We start from the raw sequence: 14,379 nt of genomic DNA on the forward strand, positions 1-14,379 counted from the left end.
CAAATTTCCTGTGTGTAAAACATACTTGGACAAAAAAGGGTTCTTCTTTTTCTTTTCTAAAAAAAAAAAAAAAAAAGACAACCAAGGAGTGGCTTCGGGACAAGTCTCTGAATGTCCTTCAGTGGCAAAGCCAAAGCCCTGACATAAACCGAATAAAACATCTGTGGAAAGACCTGAAGATTGCATTTCAGGCATTTCTGATAGAGTTAGAAAGGATCTGCCATATAAGCCAAAAACGAATTGGAATTTTGCCACAAAATAATATCAGCTTATTTCCTTTTTGAAACCAACTTCACAGCCGTCTGTCATATCTACAAAACTCTTAGAGACAACGAGCCTCATTCTCAAACCAGAGGCCATGAACAAGCTTGTTCAGGTGGCCGAAACTATACAGAAACAGCATATAAACATTAAATTAATGGTTTACAACACACTAATGTAGCTTGTAAGTAAGTGTTTGTTGTGAATTTGTCAATATCTCCTCCTGTGGACACCCATAAGTAGAAGCTGCTGTAACAGATAATGAATGACAATATAATGAAACACAGGTTTAATAATACACACTGTCCAAGTTATATTACTGAACAATACTACACTTTAATAAAGACTTTAAAATGCTGACAACTATGTTATAGTGTGTTATAAACCATTTCTTAAATGTTTATATGCTGTTTCTGTATAGTTGTGTGCACAAAGTCACAAAGTGTTACAGAAAACATTATTTTTCCTTAGGAAAACCTCTTGATTTTCTGTAGTACAAACCCAAGCATGAAGCGCCACCTTGTGGTCATGCTGCTTTTTTTTTTCATTTTATTTTGCGTAGAGGTTATGTTTTTGTTTTGTTTGTTTGTTTTTTACCCAGACATCCTTGAGGGGGTTCTTAGAGGACCTCTAATATAATCTAATTTAATTTCACTACTATACTTATTTATTGTCAATGGTTGTCATTGACCAAACCATCTAAATTAATAATGTCAATGGATGGGAGAGGTATAGGCTGATAGGCCATCGTTTATATGTGAGTTAACTGTATATGGGGCCTTTTTATTTTAGAAAAAAATTAGTGGAATAAGTACCTGCCAGTAAGCGGTTTATTTTGAAAATCATAACGGGAAGTCCCGGTTTAATTCACGTTAGCTTTATCTTTTGTGCTAGCCTTTTGCTAGCTAGTACTGATTAGGTGAGCTGAAGAGATAGTTGGAGTTTGTTGGTGCTTTTTAAAGAGTCCGTCTCATTTGTAACAAACAGGGCACAGGTGAAAAGGTGAATATTGTCGCTGGGTACCTGGATACACGTGTCATTTCTCGGAAACAGTCCGTTGTCCTCAAACTTGCTGCGTGAAAGAAGCAACAACCACGGTTTAAACTGAATGGCTGAGGGCTCCTCGGGTAAATAACATGCTCTCTAAATATTTTTTCTAACTTTGACAACTTCAGTGGTTAAAACAAATTCATAATATTAAGACTGAACTGAATTAGTTTGACTGCGCACTTAAGCTTGTTTGCTAACGTTTTACACGTTTTGTTTGTGGTAATTTGCACAGCTAAGGTTAGCTTCTATGAACTTTCAGCTAACCTAAGAGAAGCTAGCAGCTGATTTATTATTCACGTTTAGCTAAAGGTTGCTAATGTTAGCTTAGCATCTCAGTGTGATCATGCTGTTCGTAGCTGACGTGATGACATGTGACAGTGAACTTTGCAAGCCAGGACCAAGAGCTGTGTCACTAGTAACAAGCCTGTCTAGCCGTAGTAGTATCAGTGTTTTAATAGATTTTTACACATGAAATGTGTGTATTGATGAATATTAAATTATTACCAGTTACTTAACAGCTGTAGCATAACTGCGGGCTACAAAAAAAACCCCAATATGTGTAGCTCTTAAAGCAGAAGTTAATTCTCATAAGATTAATAGCTAATAGATTACGGTTTGGAGGCCTTGTGAAATTCATAACAATTAGGTACCATAAGCACGAACATTTGCTGGTGTCTGCTCATGTCTCCCACACCATTTTTAGTTAAATAACTGTTATTAATATTGTGATGAAGATGACATACTTCTGAGGTCTGGTAACTTGTTTGTTCTTATCTTTGTCATCGTCACTGTGTACTTTATATACTCCTATCTTCACAAAGGCTAGTAATTGTAGTCTCTATTCATAGTGTCTACCCATATCAGCCAATTCTTGTAAATCTCCACTTTTTGGTTACTAATTAATCTATTCCCTTGGTGTAATTAACATATCTCTCATGATCTGATTAAGAGACATAGTAACTGACAGATCAATTCTGATGAAAATAACTCTCAGGGTCCTACTGATAAATTGGCGGCTGATATTAGCTCACTGCAGATGTGTCAGCTGACAAGAAATTGATATACAAAAATGCCAAACGTAAGACAGCATCTTCAATCTATGGTTTGTCTGCCAGAGGGCAGTGATGTTATGAAGTATATTATTCAGTGTCTTATCCCTCTAAAAAAGGAAGGAACAAATGTTAGGAAACGTTATGAAACTGTTTTATATTATTCATTATGTGATATTGGTCATGTGATATTGATATTGGCTGATGTCATTATCTGAATTTTTTTTTTTTTTTTTTTAATTATAAATCTTAAAATATCAATATTGGCATCAGCCTCAAAAATGTTGTATCTGCCAGGCAAAAGTAACTTATTTTTTTATGCTTGGTCATAATGATGTCTGAAATCACTCTTAGAGTCTAGAGGTTTTACCGTCCCCCACTGTTTACTACTGTATATTTACTGTTGCTGTATTTGGTTGTGATTGTTGCACACACACAGATTCAGGCTTTTAAGACTGTCACTTTTTCTGTTTGCAGACCCACCTGACCTCAATCCAAATGGGGCGTCACATGAAAAACCACATCAGCACAAATCCAGAAGAGGTCGGCCCAGACACAACAATGACAGGAACCTGAGCAGTAATAGTTATGATCCTTCTCAACAATATGGACACTTTCATCAGAGCTCTAACCCACCATTTAGCCATAATAATTCAACTTATGCAGAGCATCAGCATCCTCCCTACCAAGGAGAAGATGGAGCCAGAAGGCGAGGTAGAGGGAGGAGAGAAGGGAATAGAAGTGTGAATGGGAGTTTTGGTGGCTCCAGCTTCTGGTGGCAAAGACCTGGAAGTGACAATGGCCCGTACAGTGGCAGTAACAGGGGTGTGGGTGGCTACCACTCAGGTGCACATCCCATGGATGGACCTGATAGGGCAAACTGGCGAAGAGATGATGTAAGCAGAAATTTGGAACAAACCAGTGAAGACCAGGATGCCCGGGCGAAAAAACCCAGGAAGTTTAGCCAGGAGCAGAGGAGAAGAGAACATAACAAGAAGGGCACCCACTTAAAGGAGAACAACACTTCAGTAGAGCATGAGAGGTCAGATGACACTAAAGGAGAAAACCACTCTTCAGAAAACAGAGAGAAAACTCAGAGGAGCAGGGCAGGTCCAGACTCTCAACATGATGATCATCAGAGGAAACACCCTGAGGTGAAGCGACGGCAGGGACCAATCAAACCACCCAAACCACCATCTCAAGAGGAGACAGGCTCAGAGAGGGGAGCCAGTGGCCAAGATCACTTCAGACACAGCAGATCGTCTCAGGATCCACCCAGTAAAGCTGGGGGAGGTTCAGGACGAACACAACTCCAGGGCAGAGGGGGGAGACGAACACACCATCAAAACCCCAGACCTGCTCAGAGGACCTGGGACAAGATGCCAGAGAGCAAGGAGACACAGACAGGTTAGACTGAAAGTCCTTGTGAACTCTTGTGTAGAGACTAAAGAGTTGGTATTAATTGAAAAAAATTACCAACTCCCCGCCTGTATTAGTACAGAATATCATGGTAAACCTACCAGCTGTTGTAATTTATTGTATTTACCCATCTACCTTATCACTTGAACCTCAGGGCTCCTGATTCTGCCCTGAATATTCTCAATAAATCAGTGTTCAGTTAAACATAAATCACTGCTGACATATTTTCTATTCAGTTACGAGCTTGTTCCAGCTCTGTTTCCTCAAGTGAAACATGTAGCTTCATCCATTATAATAACGTAGATGGCTTGTGCATCATTCTATACACCACCTTGTAATTTAGCATAATATATTTGGTATCTTTGGAAACACAGAATAAGGGTCAATGGGCGTGAACAGGGTTTATCAGTACATGATCGTTCTCTGATTGAGCTGCCAAAAAGGGTCCTTTTAGGTTAAAGAGGTTAATTGTGGGTTATTTGTCTGAAGCTCTGCTGTCTTCTGAACCTCTGATCTCTTCTCTCCACAGGGTGTCTAATTGAGCAGCTCTCCGAAGAGAAGTACGAGTGTATGGTGTGCTGCGATATCATCCGGCTCATGGCCCCGGTGTGGAGCTGCCAGAGCTGCTTCCACGTCTTCCACCTGAACTGCATCAAAAAGTGGGCTCGATCTCCAGCATCTCAGGCAGACGGTATTACCTTTTCTTTTTTTTAAAACAACATCTGATCAGTTTATGCAGCACTGACCTAGACTTTGGTTATTGTGGACCTCTCTGGAGGGCTACAAAACAATGGGTCTGCATAGCATAATGCTCTGTAATGCTATGTAGACAACATCGGGTACATGTGCCGTACAAAGGTGGCCATTGTGGCCCTGTTGACAAAACATTGCATCTGCATTTCTGCTGCTTCAACAGTGCATAGTGCTGCACAACACTACACTAAATGTTAAGTTTATATAAACATTATATTTCTGATGCTGTTTTTCAGATTCAACTGAAGGTTGGCGTTGTCCAGCCTGCCAGCATGTTGTACTGAAAAACCCGACTTCCTACACCTGCTTCTGTGGTGAGTGACAGTTTCATCCATGCAATGAAATACATCTTAAAATAGAAAGCTATTTGTCAGGTTAGAAAATGTAATCAAAATTTAATCATGTACTATTTATTGTCTGTCCTATAAGATTTCTAAAAACCCATCAGTCACTGGGTGAAACAAGGACATCATTCATTTTATTCCACATTTGATTGGCAGGTAAAGTGACAAACCCGGAGTGGCAGCGCACTGAGATTCCTCACAGCTGTGGTGACATGTGTGGAAAGAAAAGAAGCGGAGTGGATTGCAATCACCCCTGTAACATGTGAGCCTGAAAGATCACAAGAATATAGTGTTTAGACAATGTCTTGTCTTGTCTCTGTATTTTCAAGTAATGCTGGAGCTCTTAAAAGAGGACATGGCTTTTTTTCAGAGGTCAATGGCCAAATAATAAAACACCACACAGTGATGCCAGTTTAGTCACTTTGATAGTTGTAAAGCTGCAGTTTTGAGGTGTGTGTGTGTGTGTGTCATCATTTGTGAACATCTCTGGGTTCATCTGCTGGTACTGTTTTAAAGATAAGCTGTATTTGAAAATGATTTTTTTTATCCTTAAGAATTTTGTACAAATTTGGCTTCACTTGTTTAATAGATCCACATGAAAATATATATGTTTTTAAAAAGTCACTGTAACTTTAAATGTCATTAACCAAACACACAGGTTTACAGGAGAGCAGTATTTGTCTTAATCAATACTTTCCTTATTATTCTTCAGCTTGTGTCACCCTGGACCTTGTCCACAATGTCCTGCCTTTGTAACAAAATCCTGCACATGTGGGAAGACCAGGTACTTAACCTTTTTTCACTACCATTTCTTTGACCTCTTGTGTTTTTAGCGAGGTTAACCCTAGAGTTTGATTCCTCAAACGTCTCCTTGTTACTTGGAGTTTTGTCACCTTAATATTGAACCATCTCTTTTCTAGTCAACCAATGCGCTGCGGCCAGGCTACAGTGCTCCAGTGTGACAAAGTGTGTGGTGCTGTACTCAACTGTGCTGAACATACCTGCACACAGGTGTGCCACAGTGGGGCATGTCAGCCTTGCCAGCTGCAGGTTCAGCAGGGTGAGTCTCACTTTGACAGTCACCTTGTGTAACATTGTGACTGATGAAATGCATCCTGAAGTGGCGTTTCCCGTAGCAACTTTCACCTTTTGTAAGAATAAATAACCGTAGTTCCGTCTTGGAAACAACTGATTACAACTTTCCACCTTGATCTGATTTTCTATAGTTTGCTTCTGTGGAGTTACAACTCGTAAAGCTCTGTGTGGAACAGATAAAGAAGGATTTGACGGTTCGGGACATTTCTCCTGTCAGAAAACATGTGGAAAGTGAGTATGATGACACAGCGCTAATGACGTCCTTCCTCCATTTATTCTAAAGCTCTTATTTCACATTGACGGTTCCACACATAGCTCGACACTGTATTTTCTTTCTTTTCCTGTGCAGGATGTTGGACTGTGAAGCCCACCAGTGTCAGCTGGTGTGCCACCGCGGTCCATGCCAGCCGTGCCCACGCTCCCCGACCCTGGTGAAGACTTGTCCCTGCGGTCAGACACGGCTGGCCAAACTCCTGGAACTGGGTTACTCAGAACGACTAAGCTGCTCTGATCCCATCCCTTCCTGTGGAAAGACGTGCAACAAACCCCTGGCCTGTGGATCCAGCGGTAAGACAAAGGGACAAGATGTGTCTCAAGTAGAGAAAGTTTTATTCAAAAGATGGACACACTAACAAAAGATCTGCAAACACGATATGAAAACCTGTGACAGATCTTAAGAGTAAAACTGAAGGCAGCACACAGATGCAACGCGTTCTCTATTGAAAACAGTCCTGTGCAGTTATATGTGACTGTGGCTCAGGTGGCAGAGCGGGTTGGCGGTTCGATCCCCAGCTCCTCCTGTTCACATGCCAAGACACTGAACCCCAAGTCGCCTCTCTCGTAAGTTACTTCAGATAAGAGCATCTGCTAAATGAGTCAATGTAAATATGGTGTTGATGGTTTGTTTGCACACAGGAATCTATTGAGCGTTTAAACTGGTAATGAAAAGCAGAGAAACCATCAAACCTCACAAGGTCCGGCTTTAAAGACTTGAGAAATGTAAAGATTTCATTCCTTTCCATCATGTCTTGTTGAACTGGAAGTTTTTATCTTGTTTACAACTGCATTTTTCCCAGCACACATTACACTGTCATGTGTTTTGCATTGACTCTGAATGTCTTTAGTTGTATGAACATGTAATCCTATTTGTGTATTTTCTAAATGATTTTTCTAAAAACTGATCCAGTTCCTGAAGACATTTACCTTGTGTAGTCTCTCTTTATTTTCCGTTGGCCTTAGTTTTTAAATTCTGAAACAAAGAAACTGATTTTAACTCCTGCTCAGGGGTCTTAAGTGTTCTGTGTGCAAACAGGATGTGCATTATCTTGAGCTTACAGTGTTCTCACAGTTTGTGAGTTAATGAACTTGTGTTGTTTCAGACACCATCCATCTGTGTGAGAATTTGTGCCATGAGGACAGCTGTGGGCCCTGCTCACTGACCTCTACTATCAGATGCAGATGTGGCTCCAAGACCAAGGTGGGCAAGAACATCTGTTTGCTGTATGTCTGCTGTTTGTGTCACTGTCATTTGTTTTGTTTAGTGTGTGACTCCAAAGATTTGAAAGGCATCTTTTTACAACAATCAGCCGGCAGCTCCAAGCTGCGGAAGGAATTCACTTGGAAAAAATATAGTCAGATCCTTCATTACTCTTCAGACTCAAAGTATCTATCATCTACACAACTGTGATACTGGAGGCTGTGTGGTGAGAAAAATACAGATCGGTCATGTATTCTGGGAATTTTTGAAATTAGGAAAGTATTGGGATGATGTATGGCTAGAACTGACGGTGATATTGGGCTTGGAATTACCAAAGACGTGTGGCACTATACTTAGGTAATCTGATACAAGAAAATATACAACATGAAGACAGATATCTATTAGACGACCAATAACTAAGGCATCATCAAAACCTTCAATTTTTGTGTTTCTGTAATAATAATAATTTGAAAAGCAATAAAATTTAAGTTTTAATAAAGAAGTCTCTTGTTTTTTAGGAGGTCCCATGTGCAACTATCCAGAAAGAAGGTGAGATTTAAGCACATTCAGATTAATTTAAACAGCGTGAGAACCCCTTCAGCCGACGTGACAAATTTTCCTTTCTGACTCTTTCTGTTCCAGACGAGCTCATCTTCACCTGCGAGAGGCGCTGCAACAAGAAACGCTCCTGTGGCCGACACAAGTGTGGCGAGCTGTGTTGTGTGGTGAGTGATTAGTTTGCACTGTTTAAAATCAAGCACACCTTGTCCAGTTCTGAATAAATTGATGAAAGTGATAAAAGCTAAGACCCCATCAGTGTTTTAATAGTGACAAACTCAGGTTTTTTTTGTTTTGTTTTTTTTTACTACTGAAAATGTGGGAAACAAACTGTAAAGCTGTGTCCCAAAAACATCTGTGCTTTATTTCTACTAAAAGCACTGCAGTCTCGTTAATTTGACTTGAGTTGAACTAGTTTTGTCACTTTTAGTAGAAGTATGAGAGTTCCATTATTTTTATGTGAAAGTTTTATGGAGTACATTCTGGTTGTTGTAGGATTTTTGTCCTTTAGAGCCAGTCAGGAATACAACCGTCTTTTCCTGTTTTCTCTGTTCATAGGGCGAATTTTAAAAAACTAACTGCAACTTGTTTCATTTCATATAAGAGCCAGACTATAGCTTGCTCCAAATTTTCTTCTTTTTTTTAGTTATTCCTCCTTGCACCATCTGTAGCCACCATCACAGTCTGTGCAAATCATTTTCGATTATTAGGACGGCACCAAACCATATGAGGTGTTGTCACTGGTTTCTGTCTGTGTCCATCCAGATTGTGGAGCACAAGTGCTCCCTGATCTGCGGCTACAAGCTCAACTGTGGCCTCCACCGCTGCCAGGAGCCTTGTCACCGTGGAAACTGTGAACCCTGCTGGCAGTCCAGTGAGTCCCGCAGACATTTTATCCAATCCAACAGTATTTATAAGCCAAGTCTCAGAAGTACCACAGAGTTATTCTGTCATTCAAAAACAACTAATTTGAGGTTTTTACATCATCTTTTGTTTGGTTTTCTTTCCCCCTTTGTGGTTTTATGTTTGGGATTAATATGTCATGATGTAGCGACGCAGCTGACAACCAGTGTGCCATGATTCCCTCTGTTTGTAGGTTTTGATGAGCTGACGTGTCACTGTGGGCTCACTGTATTGTACCCGCCCATCCCCTGTGGCACCAAGCCACCAGAGTGCAAAAGCCTGTGTACAAGACGACACGAGTGTGACCACCCAGGTACAATATAACAACAACTGTTCACACTGTTGTTATAAACTGGAAAATAAGAGTGTTTTATTTTAACATTTGCCTCTCATTTAGTGTTTCACAACTGCCACAGCGAAGAGAAGTGTCCACCCTGCACGTACCTCACTCAGAAGTGGTGCATGGGGAAGCACGAGGTAACTTCCCCTGAGCTGACAATGTTTAATCACTTGTTTTCTGTTTCTTTTCCCCGGGAGTAAAGTGACACTGTCTTCTTTGACCCACAGCAACGCAGCAACATCCCATGTCATCTGCAAGACATTTCTTGTGGCCTGGCATGCAACAAATCACTGCCATGTGAAATGCACCGCTGCAGACGGATTTGCCACCGGGGCGATTGCTTGGCAGAAGGCAGCTGCCAGCAGCCATGCATCCTGCCGCGTCCAGACTGTGGCCACCCGTGCTCTGTCCCCTGTCATAAAGGCAGCAGCTGCCCACGCACCACCTGCACTGCCAAGGTACAAAACACTACCACAGAGAACAGCTGGACTTCCAGTGGGTTACAAAGTTTGTGCAGATGGTCTTTGTTATGTCGAGGGCTGGCGTTGAGGCATATTTTCCCACCATCAAACGTTTCTCCTCAGTATAATAAGTTATTACCCTGGTGAAAACGTTTTTTAGTGAATAAATCCAGTTTTATGAATGTGTCACATCTCCTTAATGATTTGAAGGTTATGTTCAACAGCACAGCTGCGGATTCACTCTGTTCCTTTTTAGCTATATGTAGGCTAGTAGCAGTTGATGACAACTGCTGTAATAGTATGAAACTGCCATAAACAGTTAAGTTGGATGAAATAAAAACATGTCAGTGGCAGTCCTCCAAATTCAAGAGCTCAACAAACAATGAGACCTTTCACAGCTGCTGCAGCTCCTCACATGAGCAGTGTCAAACTTTCAAAAAAGCAACATATGCGTCTGCTTAGAAAAACCATTTGCATCAGACTGAAGCCAAATCCCTCATGTTTTTGGCACATGTAGGATAGTCTAATTGTTCCTAATTTTCACAGGTAGCTCTACAGTGTGATTGTGGTCGACGGAAGGAAATGGTCGTCTGCACGGAAGCAGCCAGCTCATATCAGAGGTCAGTTCAACTGTTTCTGTATTTAGCTGTTTGAATTTTGAATATGAAGTGGTTGAAACATCTTTTACTCTCTGTACTGCAGGTATGCAGCCATCGCCATGGCCAGTAAACTGTCTGACATGCAGCTCGGCGACTCCATGGACATTGGCCCGTTCCTCACTAAGAAGGAGCTGAAACAAACCAGGTAGAGTAATGTTGTGTGAAAGATTTAGAGAGACAAATGATCCAAGCAACAACCCATTAAAGGCCATCCATAGAAATGGATTTCTCATGCTCACCATGACCAAAGACCTATTATTTCTGCATTAATATTTAAATCAATTGATCAGAGGTTTGCAGTTAATGGGTTACATCAGCTTCAAGCTTGACTCAGCCAATCAGGACGATCTGTTTTTATAAGAGATTTTATTTTAATTCAAACAAATAATGTGTGAACAGCACCCATCCTAATGTTGTGATGCAGACCCTGAGTGTATGTTTCTTCAAATGTTTCTCAGGCTTGAATGTGACCAAGAGTGCGCTACTTTGGAGAGGAACAGGCGCTTGGCTGAGGCGTTACAGATAGACTCGTCGTCTGACCCCTTCAACATCCGCTCCACCTCCGTATACAGCGACAGCCTGAAAGAGGACGCCAGGTCTGTCTTTGACACTTCCATGATCTTAGAAAACTGGTTGTCATCATTGGCTTTTATTTTCTGTGTCGTTTTGTCCTCACAGCCAAGAAAATGCAGATGAAACCCTCCTCAGCTTTCTTTTCCTTCTTGTTTCTTTCAGAAAAGATCTGAAGTTTGTCACAGAGGTAGAAGAGGAGATCAAGAATCTTGTTGAGCTTGTCAATAAGGTGAGATGTTACAGTGAATCCTGTACGACCTGTGATGTGATGCTCCCTCTGGTGGCTGCGTTGAGAGCCCACGAATAAGACAAAACATAATTCAAACTGAACTTCTAATACAACAGGATTCACAGAGAATCAGTGCAGTAAACTCTTCATGAGCACTAAATGACATGGCATAGAAGGTTTTCAAGCACAATTTGCTGAAAGATGCCGAAGCCTACTCTGCCCATCTGAGGCATCATTTGCTTTAATATATTACTTCCTTTCTTACTGCGGACATTAATACATGAATCTAAACCCACAGCTTACCTCAGTGTCATATTATTTTCTGACCCAGTTGTTTTATATTCAGCTATTTTTGAGCTCGGTCAATTCTCCAGTGGACCTCCGACATGGAACCGGCTGTGGTTGCCTGTAGATTTCTGACAGTGCAGTGAAACCTCTTTAGTAACTGTTTCTAAGCCAGGCTAAATTAGTAGGTACCTCGTGGGGCAGCTAGAAAAATAGTCTTCGTGTTCTTTTTCCAGCTTTGTTCGATGCATTGAGGCAATCAGGAGTGAGGTCACCATGGTCACTGTTGCTTTGGCTTCTTTGACAAATATAAAAGATTGTTTATCACCACCTGAATCTCTGTTTGGAATGTTGTATCATGGGTGCAAGGCTTTACTGCCTTGGATTCTGCTTATGAAAGGTTTTATCTTCTCACGTATTGAATTTGCTGCAGACCGTGCTGCCTTTACCGATTTCATTTTCTTCTTGTGTGGGTTAACATTCCCAAAAATGAGGTTATTAAATCAACTCTGTCGAAATTTTGCTGTAGTACTTTCTAACTGGTTTCTGGCAAAGAAGGTGGACCTGTTTTATGCCAGCTGTTTTCCAACTTTTTCCTTTGTTAACATACTACTATAAAAAGTCGGGTCAAACATGCTCAGTGACCCTGTCTTCAGAAATTAGGCCACACTTACGCTACATACCCAAAAACACTCTGCAAGCATCCACACTTGTGGAAAGGCTTTTCCACAAGATTTTGGAACATGGCTGCAGGGATCTGCTCCAATTCAGCCACAAGAATATTAGTGAGGTTGGACGCTGATGTTGGGTGATGAGACCCAGCACGCAGTCTGCTCTCCGCTTCATCCTGAAGGTGTTGGATGGGGTTCAGGATGGGGTTCAGGTCAGGACTCTGTGGAGGGCCAGTCGGGTTCTTCAACAGCAAACTGGGGGGAAAAAGCATTTATTTATGGACCTGGTTTTGTGCACAGGGAGATTTTGTGTTGACACAGAAAAGAGGGCTTTCTCCAAACTGTTGCCACAAAGTTGGAAGCACACTGTAGTCTACAATGTCCCTGTGTGTTGTTGCATTAAGATTTTTCCCTTGTTGGAGTTGAGGGTTTCAGCCTAAACCAGACCTAAATGCACAAACGTGTGTGCACGGGGATATAGGCAAAGTTGAAGCAAACAAAACATCAACGAAACATGCTTTCTGACTTGTGAACCCTTATTTCTACCTGTTGTCACAGGTTGTGTGTCTATAACCATATATTCATTCATTTGAATACTTTTTTTAGAGGTTTAAGAAAAGGAAATTATGATTTAATTCACAAGAAAAGAGCAGCAGCTGGAAGGAACTCTTGATACGATAAATCAGTTTTAGCATTTTCTCTTTCATATCCTATTAATCATCTTGTAAAACCATCAGATGTGCTGTGTACACTGGCCAATGATGACATCTGTTGCTTTGCTAGGTTAATTTCTGGCAGTTCAGCTCACCATGAAAGCTGTCGTTTTCCATTAGAACTGCATACATGTCGACAAAATTAACACTAATTCCGCAAGTAAATGTCTGTGGAGAGCAGAGGGATGCAGGTGAGTGAACCTTGGAAATGCTTCCGAGTATGAATCCCTACTTGACATGCGTTACTGATGTCTGCAGGGAAAACTGGCAAAGAGAAGCCACTGTTTCCCGCCCATGAACAGAGAACACCGGAAGATCATCCACGAGCTGGCCGAGGTCTACGGCGTGGAGAGCGTGAGCTACGACAGCGAGCCCAAACGCAACGTGGTCATCACAGCCCACAAGTAACAGCTTTTACAGGAATACAGGAATATCTATGCTGAGGCAGAAATTAAAAAAAAAAAAAAAAAGTAAAAAGTGTTGACTGTGGATTTGAGGATGTGCCTGTGTATCTCCTGATAACGTCCAGGGGGAAGTCGGCCTGTCCAAACTCAACCCTGACATCACTGATAGAGAGAGAGACAGCTGCAAGAGCCCCGCCTCCCATCGCTCATATCAAACAGCACAGTAGCAAGTGAGTCTTCCTCCGAGGTTAATCCTTAGTCCTTAAGAATCACACTGAACTCTTGCCTCCTCAATCATTCAAAGTTTCTCTGGATAAAGATTAATTAATAACTCATATGCAGCTGTCTGTCCTTGCATCTTGATTCTTTTATTTCTGTCTTGTCTAGTGTTTCAAATTTTCCTGCCCTCTTTTGACTCATTTCCTTCTCGATTCTCCGCTAGGGTTGCCAGTGGGAGCACCTGGTCGAAGATGGTTAAAGAAGAGCCTGTGATAGATTATTTTGATGTCCAGGACTAATATGATGCCAGACATCAAAGAGGAAACCTTGCTCGGCCTTGCAGGATCTGCTCAGAAGCATCACTGATCATCTGCCAAAAAAAGTCTCAATAATCTTTCTCATTTGTGCTCATCAATGTTCAATAAGAATTTCCCTGGCTTCATAATCAAATAAAATTATCTTGGAGAATAGGAAAACCCCACACTTGGTAAATCTGGGGAGGAGGAATCGAAATGGTGCTGAGTGAAGTCTTCCTCGTGAATTTAGATATTGAAGTCAATGTAAACTTGCTCAGATTCTGAAGATGGAATGTTTCTGAAAAGCTCCTGAGTGTTTTCTTTGCCTCCCCCGTCTGCAGCCGCTCCCTCATTGAAGCCGGTTTAATAAAAAGTGAATTCTTCCTCATTTAAAGGACACAATTGTTGATATCCATTTAATGCATCAGCTTCAAAATCCAATCACTCCTCATAAAAATAGATCATATCTCAACAGTAGGTGCTTCTTCCAATTGAGCTCTCTCTCTTTTTTTCTTTTTGAGATGCTCCAACAATATGCCAAGTAATTTTTTAGCCATGGGGTATCTTGTGTTTTTCCTGCTGGTGTTGAGCCAAGGCTTCAGTAGTAAACCTCTGATGAT

General features: G+C 41.3%; 1 protein-coding gene across 2 annotated transcripts; it reads left to right on the top strand.

Moving 5' to 3' along the window:
• Positions 1–1,162: 1,162 nt before the first annotated feature.
• Positions 1,163–14,131, top strand: nfx1 (nuclear transcription factor, X-box binding 1). 2 transcript variants are annotated; one of them, XM_022767125.1, is made up of 23 exons: positions 1,163–1,388; positions 2,838–3,767; positions 4,309–4,470; positions 4,769–4,846; positions 5,033–5,138; positions 5,589–5,660; positions 5,797–5,936; positions 6,103–6,202; positions 6,321–6,538; positions 7,351–7,448; positions 7,967–7,997; positions 8,091–8,173; positions 8,772–8,880; positions 9,103–9,222; positions 9,307–9,386; positions 9,477–9,707; positions 10,257–10,330; positions 10,413–10,514; positions 10,828–10,965; positions 11,105–11,171; positions 13,099–13,244; positions 13,370–13,474; positions 13,687–14,131. In XM_022767125.1, the coding sequence occupies exons 1-23, from the start codon at positions 1,370–1,372 to the stop codon at positions 13,760–13,762; spliced, it is 3,285 nt and encodes a 1,094-aa protein (XP_022622846.1). In that variant the 5' UTR covers positions 1,163–1,369; the 3' UTR covers positions 13,763–14,131. The 2 variants fall into 2 exon arrangements, with proteins under 2 accessions (XP_022622846.1, XP_022622847.1); XM_022767126.1 differs by lacking the exon at positions 13,687–14,131 and having other exon boundaries at positions 13,370–13,478.
• The last annotated feature ends 248 nt before the right edge of the window (positions 14,132–14,379 follow it).

Source organism: Seriola dumerili, unplaced genomic scaffold, assembly GCF_002260705.1.
Source record: "Seriola dumerili isolate Sdu_G_001 unplaced genomic scaffold, Sdu_1.0 BDQW01001124.1, whole genome shotgun sequence".
Classification (NCBI taxonomy): Eukaryota; Metazoa; Chordata; class Actinopteri; order Carangiformes; family Carangidae; genus Seriola; species Seriola dumerili.